The following is a 15,177-nucleotide window of genomic DNA, read 5'->3' as shown; positions in this document are numbered from 1 at the left end:
GTAAGCAGGCATCTTCCAGTTTAGTCATTTTCTTTAAAACACGGTCAGGGTCTCCACTGAATTGCACAGCATTTATCAAGGTCACCCCATGCGCTAAATATTCTTGAGTTAAGCACAGATATTGCATACCATAAGCTATGGCAATAAGAGTGTTTAATAAGCTTTCCATACACAGCTCAGCACACAGGCCCCAGAGCTTGCAGTTTATATCCATTGAAGTCCAAGGCACACAGTCATGGTGCTGCTGGCCTGGCGCGTCTATGACACAGCCCTCACAATCTTCTGAAAGCTTTTCCCTAAGACAGTGATTAAGGACAGCATAAACAGCAACGCGTACAATAGTCCACATGACTTTTTTACACTCTTGACATGGCACTGGCTCAGTCAGTTTCATGCCAAGCCTCCTCCTAAACTCCTCATAGTCATCATCCTTGGAGTTCTCTTCAACAATTTATATCAGCGTTGAACAAAAACAAGGCAGGCCCAGTTCATCTTCGCTGCTTGATGCAATGCTGTTCAGGGCCTCCGGGTCCTCAAGCAAGGCATCGTTGAGCTGTCGAGAGATTTTCAGAAAAGAAACAAGTGTAAGTTCCCTCTGCTTGTTTTTAGATTTACACAACCTTGGTTCCTAACCCCATTACACATATACACACACACAAATCCTCTAATGTTACTTCTAAATCGTTCATTTACCTGACCGACATCTTTTCCGTTCACCTTGTCTGACGGTGACTCCCCCAAGTTGCGTTTGCCTTCCTCCTCCAGGCGGGTTGACGACGAGAGGCCACCACGCTCATCAGGGTGTCTCACGAGCAGTTGGATTTTGGGTTTGGGTTCCGGCATATCCATCAAGGGCTGGGCCAAAGGGCTCCCCTCAGCCGCTCCCTACTCCTCCTTGAAACTGTCGCTGATGTAGCGCTTTCTCCAGCAATGGTCGAAGGCTATCAGGGCTAAAACAAAGTCTGAAGTTCTCATGGGGGTGGTGAAGGAGTCCATGTTTCCTCTCAGCCTTTCCACGATTTCTAAAACACGCATTCTTGGTAAGAGACGGCTTCTTCTGCCCGGCACTGGGACTTATGTGGTGATGGTGCTGTGCTCTGATTGGTAGAGGGAGGAGTTGTTAGAGAGGTCATACTACCCACTTCCGGACAGGTCACCTAGCCCCGAAACTCCCCCCCAATTAGTCAAATCTCCTATCAAGATGGTCCTACGGGGGTGAAACCCATCCTGATTGGTAGAGGGCAGTGGTAGGAGTTCTTAGAGGGGTCACATGAGACACCTTGCTTCCAGTCATGTGTCTGGCTTCACCCTGGAAATAATACCCCCAGGGCAGGACTTCCAGCGACAGGTGGGCAGGGCTTAAGGGGTCAAGGGGCGGGGCTGACATTTGATTGATGGTAGGTCCCTTATACTACTTGCCCAAATCAGTAACTAAGCATTTAAAAAGTCAGGCACCAAGCCTGAAGATTTGACTTGCTATTCCTTAGCTGCAAAAAAATTTCTCCAAGGATGAGTTAAAAAGGAAGCAATGTATTTGATTCTGTGAAGGCTATATTTTGGCACCTAATATACACATATATATATATATATATAAATTCTTGATAAAATGTAAGAGTGTTGCAGAATGCAGCAGTAATTTTGATGAAACTAAAAAAATCTGATATCCACTGTGACGTTCCCTTCTGGTGTTATCTGGACCGGTGATCTGCTAGGCCACTCCAATTCTTGGCTCTGGGAGCCAGCCTTACCCTGCTCTGCTGTGAGAACCCCCACTCCTTGGCTGTGCACAGCCTCTGGCATGTTAGCTGCTCACAGCTACTTGCAAGCAAATGGCACGAGCCAATATCTCCGTTCCCAGAAACAACCCTAGGAACCTCTGTCTTGCAGTGTTCAGTTATGCTCGCTGGGTGTGGCAAGCTTAGATAAATTCGTTAATTTAACAAAGAGATTGATATGTACCAGGCTTGTTATTCCAAGGGGAGCCTCTGATACACTTCAAACCAAACTGCTTCAGGTAGAATAAACAAACAGATTTATTAACTATAAATGTAGATGTCATTGTGGGAGTCTTCTACAGACCAACAGACCAGGGGGATGAGGTGTATGAGGCTTTTTTCAGGCAACTAACAGAAGTTACTAGATCACAGGCCCTGGTTCTCATGGGGGACTTCAATCACCCCGATATCTTCAGGGAGAGCATGACAGCAGTGCACAGACAATCCAGGAATTTTTTGGAAAGTATAGGGGACAATTTCCTGGTGCAAGTGCTGGAGGAACCAACTAGGGGGCAGAGCTGCTCTTGACCTGATGCTCACAAACAGGGAAGAATTAGTAAGGGAAGCAAAAGTGGATGGGAACCTGGGAGGCAGTAACCATGAGATGGTGGAGTTCAGGATCCTGACACAAGGAAGAGATGAGAGCAGCAGAATATGGACCCTGGACTTCAGAAAAGCAGACTTTGACTCCCTCAGGGAACTGATGGGCAGGAACCCCTGGGAGAATAACATGAGAGGGAAAGGAGTCCAGGAGAGCTGGCTGTATTTTAAAGAATCCTTATTGAGGACGCAGGAACAAACCATCCCGATGCGTAGAAAGAATAGTAAATATGGCAGGCGACCAGCTTGGCTTAACAGTGAAATCCTTGCTGATCTTAAACACAAAAAAGAAGCTTACAAGAAGTGGAAGATTGGACAAATGACCAGGGAGGAGTATAAAAATATTGCTCAGGCATGCAGGAGTGAAATCAGGAAGGCCAAACCACACTTGGAGTTGCAGCTAACGAGATCTTAAGAGTAACAAGAAGGGTTTCTTCAGGTATATTAGCAACAAGAAGGTGGTCTAGGAAAGTGTGGGCCCCTTATTGAATGAGGGAGGCAACTTAGTGACAGAGGATGTAGAGAAAGCTAATGTACTCAATGCTTTTTTTGCCTCTGTCTTTATGAACAATGTCAGCTCCCAGACTACTGCATTGGGCAGGACAGCACGGAGAGGAGGTGACCAGCTCTCTGTGGAGAAAGAAGTGGTTCGGGACTATTTAGAAAACCTGGATGAGCACAAGTCCATGGGGCTAGATGCGCTGCATCCAAGGGTGCTAAAGGAGTTGGCGGATGTGATTGCAGAGCCATTGGCCATTATCTTTGAAAACTCATGGTGATCGGGGGAGGTCCCGGATGACTGGAAAAAGGCTAATGTAGTGCCCATCTTTAAAAAAGGGAAGGAGGAGGATCTGCGGAACTGCAGGCCAGTCAGCCTCACCTCAGTCCCTGGAAAAATCATGGAGCAGGTCCTCAAGGAATCAATTCTGAAGCACTTTGAAGAGAGGAAAGTGATCAGGAACAGTCAGCATGGATTCACCAAGGGCAAGTCATGCCTGACTAATTGCCTTCTATGACAAGATAACTGGCTCTGTGGATGAGGGGAAAGCATTGGACATGTTAGCAACAAGAAGAAGGTCTAGGAAAGTGTGGGCCCCTTACTGCATGGAGGAGGCAACCTAGTGACAGTGGATGTGGAAAAAGCTAATGTACTCAATGCTTTTTTTGCCTCTGTCTTCATGAACAAGGTCAGCTCCCAGGCTACTGCATTGGGCAGCACAGTATGGGGAGGAGGTGACCAGCCTTCTGTGGAGAAAGAAGTGGTTCAGGACTATTTAGAAAACCTGGATGAGCACAAGTCCATGGGGCCAGATGCGCTGCATCCGAGGGTTCTGAAGGAATTGGCAGATGTGATTGCAGAGCCATTGGCCATTATCTCTGAAAACTCATGGCGACTGGGGGAGGTCCCAGATGACTGGAAAAAGGCTAATATAGTGCCCATCTTTAAAAAGGGGAAGAAGGAGGATCCGGGGAACTACAGGCTGGTCAGCCTCACCTCAGTTCTTGGAAAAATCGTGGAGCAGGTCCTCCAGGAATCAATTCTGAAGCACTTAGAGGAGAGGAAAGTGATCAGGAACAGTCAGCATGGATTCACCAAGAGCAGGTCATGCCTGACAAACCTAATTGCCTTCTATGACGAGATACTTGGCTCTGTGGATGAGGGGAAAGCGGTGGATGTCTTATTCCTTGACTTTAGCAATGCTTTTGACATGGTCTCCCACAGTATTCTTGCCAGCAAGTTAAAGAAGTATGGACTGGATGAATGGACTATAAAGTGGATAGAAAGCTTGCTAGATCATCGGGCTCAACAGGTAGTGATCAATGGCTCCTTGTCTAGTTGGCAGCTGGTATCAAGCAGAGTACCCCAAGGGTCGGTCCTGGGGTTGGTTTTGTTCAATATCTTCATTAATAATCTGGAGGATGGCGTGGATTGCACCCTCAGCAAATTTGCAGATGACACCAAACTAGGAGGAGTGGTAGATATGCTGGAGGGTAGGGATAGCATACAGAGGAATCTAGACAAATTAGAGGAGTGGGCCAAAAGAAATCTGATGAGGTTCAAGAAGGACAAGTGCAGAGTCCTGCACTTAGGGCGGAAGAATCCCATGCACTGCTACAGACTAGGGGCCGAGTGGCTAGGCAGCAGTTCTGCAGAAAAGGACCTAGGGGTTACAGTGGACAAGAAGCTGGATATGAGTCAACAATGTGCCCTTGTTGCCAAGATGGCTAACTGCATTTTGGGGTGTATAAGCAGGGGCATTGCCAGCAAATCGAGGGATGTGATTGTTTCCCTCTATTCGGCATTGGTGAGGCCTCATCTGGAGTACTGTGTCCAGTTTTGGGCCCCACACTACAAGAAAGATGTGGAAAAATTGGAAAGAGTCCAGCGGAGGGCAACAAATTAGGGGGCTGGAGCACGTGGTTTATGAGGAGAGGCTGAGGGAACTGGGATTATTTAGTCTGCAGAGGAGAAGAATGAGGGGGGGATTTGATAGCTGCTTTCAATTACCTGAAAGGGGGTTCCAAAGAGGATGGATCTAGACTGTTCTCAGTGGTAATAGATGACAGAACAAGGAGTTCTATAGTTGCAGTGGGGGAGGTTTAGGTTGGATATTAGGAAAAACTTTTTCACTAGGAGGGTGGTGAAGCACTGGAATGCGTTACCTGGGGAGATCGTAGAATCTCTTTTCTTAGAGGTTTTTAAGGTCAGGCTTGATAGAGCCCTGGCTGGGATGATTTAGTTGGGGATTGCACCTGCTTTGAGCAGGGGGTTGGACTAGATGACCTCCTGAGGTCCCGTCCAACCCTGATATTCTATGATATTAAGTGATTATAAGTCAAAGTATAACAAGTCAGATTTGGTCAAATGAAATAAAAGCAAAATGCATTCTAAGCTGATCTTAACACTTCCAGTGTCCTTAAAAACTTAGATGCTTCTCACCACAGACTGGCTGGTTACTTTTCAGTCAGGCTCTCCCCTTTGATCAGAGCTTCAGTTGCTTGGTGGTGGTGGTGGTGTCCGTAGATGTAAGAGGAAGAGAAAGAGCATGGCAAAATGTCTCTCCCTTTTATCATGTCCTTTCTTTCCTCTTGGCTTTGCTCCCCTCCCCTTTTAGAGTCAGGTGAACATTACCTCATCACAGTCTCAAACTGACCAAAGGAAGGGGGTGACTTGCTCAAGGGTCTAACGGATTCTTTTGTTGCTGCCTAAGCCAGTGTCCATAGTTCCTGTGAGGCTGGGCTGGGTTTGTCCCAACCATGCCCTGATGAGGTGTGAACTGCCTCTCTGTTCTTGGAGAGTTTTGTTCATGGGCTTGCTTTAAGCCATGAGGATACATTTTCAGCCTCATAACTATATACATGAAATTATAACCTATAACGTTACTGTAACAATTACTATAACATCACTATAACAGCCATCTCAATGCATTATGAGCCTTCCAAAAATACCCAACATGACAAACTTGGCATTGGATACCACACAATCATTTTATAAAGATGAACATGGGGGTGTAGGGTGTTCCTCTGAGGTACAGAGCATCACATCCACATTCTGGCTCTGGCTGTTAAGGTGGTGGATTTGGAGGATTTTACTGCATGTGATTCAATGAGACATTTACAGGCTCGCTCATGCAAATTGTGTCCCTATATCTTTCATGCTAAGCAAATAAAACATGTGTGTTTGTATGTCACAAAGAGTGTGGGTGAGTTACAGTTTGCTGCTGGGGGGTGGTGGTGGGAGTAGGTATAGAGTGATGAAAGTGCGACATTATTTTTTTAGAATAACCCCCCTGTCTTTTCCAGTCTACCCTAACTGGAAAAAACTGCATCATTTTTCTGTTTTTTTAAATGGAAATTATTTAGCAAGGATGGGCAATTTCAGCCCAAATAGAGGGTGTTTTTAAATCTATCTTTTATTTATTTATTTATTTACTTATTTATTTATGTCTTGTATAAGCAAAAATAGGAGGTTATAACTAAACCTGTTTTGCAACCCTGAGTTTGGCATTCTCTACCAAGCAAACATTATAATACCACATATGTAACCATTTCACTGAAGGATCTCAGAGTACTTTACAAATGTTAACTAGTCAAGCATCACAACACTCCTGTTATTAAGGTACAGAGGGATCAGTGACCAGTTCTGCAGGATGCTGAGTGCCCTTGGTTGTCCTGTCTTTAACGGAAACTGAGGGAGTCTCAGCACTTCCCAGCTGCTCAGCACATTATAGGATCAGGCTATACAGTATGTGACTTGCCTATGTCACACGGCAATGCCTAGAAGTCGTGACTCTTAGCTCCTTGCTATGCGTACTAGATTGCACTCCCTTGGGTAACAGAGATGCTGCTTGAAAAGAAAAGTGTTTTATAGCCAGATGAAGTAATACCTGCCAAAATAAGATGAGAGGGAATGAAAGTCCCAGATCATGGCAATTACCACATTTCCACCTGAGTGAGATGGAATTGAATTACCTGTTATTAATTCCCCCCTCCGGATCCCAGACTCCATATGCCTTTCAGGAATCTGTCTAGGAAACACTGACATTCTATCTCTCTCTCTTGATACCACGTGGCTTAGCTCTTTGTCATTATTTGTGGATCCCTTCCACAAAGCTCCCCTGGGAAAGATAAATTAGCTAATGGATTTTTCTCCGCTGATTATTCTCTCTCTTCCTTTTCCCTTTCCTCAAAGCACATCACACCTCTCCACTTCATGTCAGGCGCCCCTACTCTAGGCACCCACAAACCGCCCACCTCAGTCCCACACCTCCGCTACAGACTCCCCACCCAAACACCGAGAAACAATCCACTCTCGCCCGCTTTCAGCACTGACAAACCACCCCTTTTTCAGGCCCCTACACGGGGGAACCCCTTCACCTCTCTTACCCATCCCCTCCACAGTTAAGGCGACCAACACTCCCACTCCTACCAGCAGGCTCCATACACCGTACTCCTACAGCCCCACCGCACAGCCCGGGCCCCTACACTCTGACAACCCGCCCTCACTCGAATCCCTGCACCTCTCCATTACACACCCCGACAAGGAAACCGCTCCAGCCACCGCTTGCGTCCTTCGCCCCTCCCGTCCCACCGCTACAGCTACACTACCCAGCTCCCCACCGCCAAACACCCTGCCCCTCTCTTCCAGCCCCGACACACAGCTCGGCCCTCCACCCGAACAGGCGCGCCGCACTCCCCGACCCCCCGCTTCAGCGGCCCGACCTGCAGCCTTCTCCAGCTGCCTTGCGGGCACTCCGAAATCACCCCCCTCCGTGTGCATCGCCCGCCGTCCGTCACCCGTCTCACCCCTGCTGAGGTGCGGCACACAGACCCGCCATACCCACCTCCTCCCACACACTCCTCCAACAGGCGCCCCCCACCCCACAGCCCCCTCCCCGCTCCGGATACCTAGACACCCCCCTGCGCAACCCCCCCCCTCCGCTCGCGGCGCTCGCACCCGGGGCAGGGACAGAAGGAGGGAACGGGGCCCAGGGGCTGGCTGACGCTCGTGAGCTGCCCAGGGGTCACTACCCCCAGGGCGGGGGGCGGCTGCCATCCAATCCCCTCCCGCGCCAACCCGGGGGCAGTGCCAGCGGGACCTGCCCCAGCAGCAGCGGCCGGCCGGCTCTATAAAACCCCGGCTCGGGTTCCCTGCGCTGCGAAGGCGAGGGAGCGAGAAGCAGGCGAGTGAGGCGCGTTGCTGCTGAGCCCGCAGCCCCTGCAAACCCGCGGGGAAGGAGGGAGGAACTTTGAGGCCACTGAGCCCTGTCCAGCCCGGCAGGGGGCAGGGAGGTGACCCGGGCAGGAGAAGGGACAGGCAGAGGGAGGAAGGGAAGGAGGCAGCAGGCTGGCAGTGGAGCTGAGCGGTCTCTGTGAGCGCTGACACGGGCGGCGAAGTGACCCTGCTCGCTGCCCCCCTCCGCCTCCTCACTGTTACACAGCGAGTAGGGGGGTCCCTGCTGCGGGGCCTTGTCTGTCACCCCCCGTTTCTTCCCCACCCGAGTCCCGCTGAGGACCTCGGCCACCCCCAGCAGGTCTCAGGGCGCTTGGCGGGTGGCCGCGATGGTGGAGGATAACGCAGACACCACCTCCAGCTCTGCGGGGAAGAAGAGCCGCGAGGGGTGCCCGGACCAGCCGCAGCCTTACCCAAGCAGCCGGCAGCCGGAGGAGTGGGAGATGGAGAAGTCGGCGCAGGGGCCCCCAGGGCAGCCAGGAGGCAGCCGCTTGGTGGGAAGCAGCTGCCCGCAGAAAAACGCTGAGATCCTGAGCAGCCAGTACGGCATCAACTTGTTCCTAGCCGGGCTGCTGCTCATGTTCGCCTGGGCTGTGCATGCCGTGGGCATCAGCAAGCAGGAGCTGCTCTCCTATCTCATCACCATCATGCTCATCCAGCTGCTCTGGATGCTGTGGTACATCTTCAGGAGCTACACGCAGAGGAGGCTGATCCAAGAGAAAGACACCCACGCAGGAGCCCGCTGGTTAAAGTGTAAGTCGCGAGTCCCACTTCCATTTACTGGCAGAGCCAAGTCTGCGCTTTGGTTTCCCCTGCGAGGATAGCCAAAAAAACCCCGCAACCTCCCAGGGGGCTCAGCGCGTTTTAGGGTCAAATCTATGGTCTGTGTACTTGCCCTACCCTTGGCCGTATAGTAGTAAAGGTTCCTATACTCAAGCAGAATGGAAATTTCTAGTGGATTCATTCCATGCAACCTGCAACTTGTCGGTCAGATTACTATGAAAAGAGAAATTTCACTCCCAGGGGGTTCCTCTGAAATCCCCTAATTTCTACCTTTCCTACCAGAGTCAGACATATGCTTGACACCAGTATATTTGAAGCTCCTTTTTATTTTGTTATTCTTCTGTTCTTCATAATGATAATTTTCTTATTTTCTGTACAAAAACGATAAAAACCAACCAAACAAAAATTAAAATCAACCACATAGTTATATCTAGATATAAAAATAGATGTAGATATAGATTATATGGATACCAGTCACAGAGATGAACATACTACAGATTGAACCCCGCCCCATGCACACTCCCTACTTACTTAAAACCTAGATAACCAGGATGGTGGGCACATTTAAAATAGGATAGTTAGGTTAGATCAGGCAATTATGTAGTTGTGAGTCTATTTGTCTAGAGGAATTTGGGACTTGGGAAGTGAACTCTTTTCAAGCAATGCAATATTATTTATTTTATCGCAGAATGCATCACAGGTGTCAAAGCCTATCTATACAAACAAGCTATTATTATTACCCGTATTACCTGTAGGAAAGGGATAGATAAGAGAGTTAATATCATAATGCCACTATATAAATCCATGGTACATCCACACCTTGAATACTGCATGCAGTTCTGGTTGCCCCATTTAAAAAAAGATGTATTAGAATTGAAAGAAGTACAGAGAAGGGCAACAAAAACGTTTAGGGGTATGTAAAACCTTCCTTATGAGGAGAGATTAAAAAGACTGGTACTGTTCAGCTTGAAAAAAGAGAAAACTAAGAGGAGGTTATGTCAGAGGTCTATAAAATCATGAATGGTTTGGAGAAAGTGAATAAGGAAGTGTTGTTGATCCCTTCACATAACACAAGAAGGAGGGGTCATCTAATTAAAATTAATAGACAGCAGGTTTAAAACAAACATGAGGAAGTACTTCTTCATGGGGCACACAGTCAACATGTGAAACTCATTGCCAGGGGATGTTATGAAGGCCAAAACTATATTGTGGTCCAAAAATAATTAGATAAGTTCATGAAGGATAGGTCATCAGTGGCCATTAGCCATGATGGTCAGGGATGCAACCCCATGCTCTGGGTGTACCTCAGCCTCTGACTGCCAGAAGCTGGGGATAGATCACTCAATAATTGCCATGCTTTGTCCATTCCAACTGAAGCATTTGGCACCAGCCATTGCTGGAAGATAGGATACTGGGTTAGATGGATCATTGGTCTGACCCAGCATTCTTATGTTCTTAAGGCGCCATAAGTATTTATGGTGCTTTTCAGAGAGACAAGAAGACAAGGACCCTTCCCCAAGGAGCTTGCAGTTTAGGATATGAACTATGTGTACCATACTGGTAGCACCTGTAGGCAAAAAAGGGAATTTCTGGGAAGCTTTGCAAGGCTTTTGCAGAAGCAATTATTTGCGCAATCATGTGCATATGGGATGTAGGCCCGCAATGGTTTTATTGAATGTTGTATTGAATAGTATGACAAAATCACATTAACTGAAAAGAATGTTGTGTTTCAGGATTGCAGGAAAAAAGCAAGGTCCTCTGCAGTAACCATTGAGCTGTAGTTTGGAATTCCAGCTGGCAAGGCTGTTTTTATCAACAGTCTTTTTTTCTGCCTGTAGTGCTGTAAATGGTAGACTGGAAACACCGACGAGTTAAATGCAATATAGAGGCTGAATAAACCACTGGGGCCAGAGAAATTTTCAAATCAATATCTCATGGCTTAGATGCAAATAGAGAAAATTCTCTGTGCAGCAGCTAGTGACTATCACTTAGATGAAAAACACTAGGAAGTCTAAAATGTGATAATTCTAAACAATAAGTAGTTGCTAATAAACTTTATTCTTTCTCAGCCCTACTGTTGTGCCTTCTTTAGTCTCTTACTGCCAGTATTAACAGTACTTGAAATTTGTATTTTATTAAAACCCAAAGTTATACATACTTTTTCTGCAGTCACTTTGCTAAAAATTTATACTATTAACATGGCATCACATGAATAGTCACTGATTATTATTTACTATTTCCCATAATAATATGCCATTCTTAGTCAAATCCTGGTAGTTAAACAGTTTTACTTTATGAGGATAGATGGATCAAATTCTTCTTGGGTGTCATTTGATTTATGCCAAGGTTGAATTTGGCTTTATTTTGGGCCGAGTTCTGCTACCTTTACTCACATTAAGTAGCCCTTTACTCCTTGAGTAGTTCCATTAATTGAGGAGTAAGATACTACTCAACTTGAGTAAGGGTGGCAAAATCTGGCCCTTTATCTTTGTGGCACATTTTTTCACTTGCCATGGAGGATATAATGAATCATAGAATCTTAGAAATGAGATATGCAAAAGAACTATTAGGTCATCTTATCCATATCAGCCGCCAATGCAGGATTGCTCTTTACAGTACATTCTTTAATGCTTTGTCAAGTGATGAGTCTTCCAAAATTTCCATTGGATGACTATTTCACAGTCTAATAAATTTCACAGTTAGAAAATTTTTCGTGATATTCAGACCACATTTTCCTATGCTAAATTATTGCTTGGACAATTCTAGACAATTTCTTTAACCAATGTTAGAAGAAAACATACCTGGATTTATTAAAAAAGGTCTAATCCTGCAGTACTTACTCTGGCAACACTCACATTACCTTTCTTTTCCAGAGTTAGAACTACAGTACTAATCTCTTAAAAAGTATCAATAATGTTGTGATAAAAATGATTAGCTAGTAGAACTGTTTAAAAGTTTGAAAAAAAAAAGTCATTGATTCTTTGACTCCAAGACCAGAAGGGACCACTGTGACCATCTAGTCTGATCTCCTGTATAACACAGGCCATAGAACTTCCCTAAAATAATTCCTAGAGCATATCTTTTAGAAAAATATCCAACCTTGATCTTAAAACTGTCAGTGATAGAGAATCCATCAGAACCCTGGGTAAATTGTTCTAATGGTTAATCACTCTGACCGTTAATTAGTCTGACCATTTTCATGATTATTTTCACGATTATTTTCACAAGTTTTCCTCATTTTTTTGGCCAGCTCTATTAGCTAGTTTTTTAGAATGTGCCTCTTTGTTCTCATTGCATAAAGAAAATGTGCATGAATTAACTGGTAAGACTAGAAAAAAGACTAGTTAGACTAGAAAATGTTAATATTTATCTAGATTACTTAGTTGGATTTAATTGTCCAGCATTTTGATACCCAATAAATGACCTATTTTATGCATTTTCTTTAGTCAGTGAATACCATGGTGAAAAACTGTAATTACTGTATCACTTATGGTTTGCATTTTACCAGCATAAATGTTGGATGAGAATTACTGAACAAAAACATCTTTTTATATAGTTATGTATCTTTTTATATCCATTTCTAACTAGAGCCTTTTGTGACTAGATATTGGCAGTTTGAACCTTAGATCATTGTTCTTTCCCAAATTGTATGGTACACAAAGCACATCTCCTGAAGTCTTAATGTAGGCAATGTTTCTATTGACTTCAGTTGCTGTTTTGCTTCCGTTAGGATTATATGAGCATGCCCCAAGTAATCATTTCCTCAAAGCTTATCAAGAAAGATGCATAAATGAAGTCCTTTGCCTGACTTACTCCAGTATGGCATTTTCCTGTCTTGATCCCATGGTTAAAAAAGAGCCATAGGCACTACACAAGAAAACAATGAAGATCAGTCAAATGAGGAGGACATCTTATGAAAAAAAAGGGAGAAACAAACAAATTGTTCCCATGAGCAAGTTTATCCTATTTCTCCAACAGCACAAGTTATACATAAATTATGGCCAGCCTAGTTAACGTGGACTATGACCCTTAGCCTTAAATTTGAATGTTGGGCATTTTGTATATGTTGTTGGTGTATTGGCCTGAGACATTAGCTGTATTACTTGTTGTTTGAACCAGCCCAAATAAAATATTTGTATTTATATGAGTCACAGAAGACCTACCCGGCTTCCTTGAAGTCAATGGGCACAACTCTGGTTGACTTCAGTGGGAGTAAGTTTGAACCTATAGCATATTTAAAGAGAACCAAAGGAAGCATGTGTGCAGAAATACTCATTATGACATAAATCATGATTACGCTGTGTGGGGGGAAAGTAAGTGTTTCTCTACTGACCATTTAGAATAATTGTCTAAAACACTTGAAATCTAGAACCCTCATTAAAGGAAATCCATGACCATGTGTAATACAAAGTTACACAGAAGGGAGTTACAGTAAATATACAATAGCTGATTCATGCAAAAACAAATATGTGCATAGTGGAGGGGTCTGATCAGGAATCTAAGATATGATTATTTTTGCTTTTGTGTGTTTAAACCTGATTTTCTTTCTTTCTTTCTTTCTTTCTTTCTTTCTTTCTTTCTTCACCTTAGTAATGTCTTAAACTCAGTTGAACTCTTCTCATAAGTAATGAAAAAGAGCTTGCAGAATCAGACCCTAGGACTGTGCATCCTTTTCACCAACCACATTGCTTCACCATTTCACACCATTTTAAATTATAAATATATAATTATAAATGATAAAATATTATATAAATCTATATTATAAATATATTTACTATATATAGTACTTAACTAAAGTGAGAGAAAATGGTATATACATATATTTATAATATATAAATATTATATATTAGGGTTTGAGCCTAAACCACTGAACTCAATGGGAGTTTTCCCACTGGAATCAGGATTAAGGTCTTAAATCATTTCCAGTCACACATCAAGTCAGTCTATGTATAAGAATTTATTAAACAAGAACCACATAAGTTTTTCTCCAATGTGATATAAACTGTTGCAGCAGAAGGATCTTGTTTCCTGTTGATGAGATAATTATATTCAAAAAGAAATAAATCCTCAAGGCATGTTGAAACCATTAGAAAAAAAATCCAAATAGACTGATTTTTAAAATTGCATTTTTTTGGTAGTAGTTTCCTGGTATTTTTAGAAATTAATCCTGCAAGTTATTTTAATGGAATTAACTATGCTAATTCCCTTTAGAACAATATTAATTCCTTGTAGAAGGAAACCTAAACGACTAACTGCTAAAGCAGTCTAGAATCTACCACCTTACAGTACAATTTACTTGTGTACATAATGAAAAATTATATAATACGTGTAGTTAAACCTAGGGCCCAATCCTTCAAACACTTCCATATGTGAGTAACGTCACTCACATAATAACTAGTTCAACTGAACTCAGTGGGAATACTCGCTTGAGTAAAATTACGCACACACACAGGTGTTTGCAGAGTGGGCCCTTAGTTTTTGAACTATAAAAGTGAAAAGTTGAGGCCAAATTCTCTGCTGGTATAAGGTATAACCCTAGGGATTTTGGTCTTTGGTTTCTTTATATAGCAAGTATTTGTAAAATATTAAAACTAAAAATACTAATGGAAATGAAATTCTTCACATTGCATTCTGTTCCCACATCTGTATTTGTATACTGACAAAGAGCTAACGAATTGAATAAACTGTGTTATTTTAGAAATGGCTGTAGCAAAGTGACTAATGTATTTTTTTCTCCACTGCACCTGATTTGGAGCTTCTTGTATGCAGTGTTGTTGTAGCTGTGTCAGTCCCAGGGTATTAGAGAGACAAGGTGGTAAGGTAATACCTTTTATTGGACCAACTTCTGGTCCAATAGAAGGTACTACCTAACCCATGTTGGAGCTTCTTGTTCATTTGTAATGAACAGGTGAGTACATTGTAAATAGGAATAATTCCCAAACAGCAACAATTACACTATATTTTTAAAATTTTCATTCAAATAAATAGCTCATCTTTAGTAGGGTATTTAACATGTTATTATAAAAATGAAGGGTCTCCTTCGTTGACTTGTTAACTTTAATTTTAGGGAACAAAATATATATTGCCCCAAAACAATAATTCCAGTGGAACATCTCACGTTAATAAGGTGAGCAGGATTTGGACCTTTAAGTATAATATAAATACTTAATAAAGTCAACTCTTGTGGTATCATTTACCATCTTTATATCACAATTCTCTTTGAGCAATAAGAAATAGGGACAAAGACACAGTGATCTAAGTTCTGAGGCTCCTTAGCCAGTTTTT

The 15,177-nt window shown here is 43.8% G+C and overlaps 1 protein-coding gene and 1 long non-coding RNA gene across 2 annotated transcripts in view; one reads left to right on the top strand and one right to left on the bottom strand.

Annotated features, from left to right (window-relative positions):
* Window positions 1-413: 413 nt before the first annotated feature.
* On the bottom strand, window positions 414-8,778 carry LOC122465393. Its single transcript, XR_006290201.1, has 3 exons — window positions 8,523-8,778; window positions 694-1,097; window positions 414-553 (listed from the first exon to the last, which is right to left on the bottom strand). It is a non-coding gene; the product is annotated as an uncharacterized LOC122465393 (long non-coding RNA).
* OTOP1 (otopetrin 1) overlaps window positions 8,038-15,177 on the top strand; it is a 36,496-nt gene continuing 29,356 nt past the window's right edge. The window contains exon 1 of the mRNA XM_037896439.2: window positions 8,038-8,862. Coding sequence (XP_037752367.2) covers window positions 8,439-8,862 — 424 coding nt within the window. The 5' untranslated portion in view covers window positions 8,038-8,438. The remainder of the gene's footprint in view (window positions 8,863-15,177) is intronic.

Source organism: Chelonia mydas, chromosome 4, assembly GCF_015237465.2.
Source record: "Chelonia mydas isolate rCheMyd1 chromosome 4, rCheMyd1.pri.v2, whole genome shotgun sequence".
Taxonomy (NCBI): Eukaryota; Metazoa; Chordata; order Testudines; family Cheloniidae; genus Chelonia; species Chelonia mydas.
The sequence above is the reverse complement of the archived record's forward strand: the minus strand, read 5'-3'. Positions and strand labels throughout refer to the sequence as shown.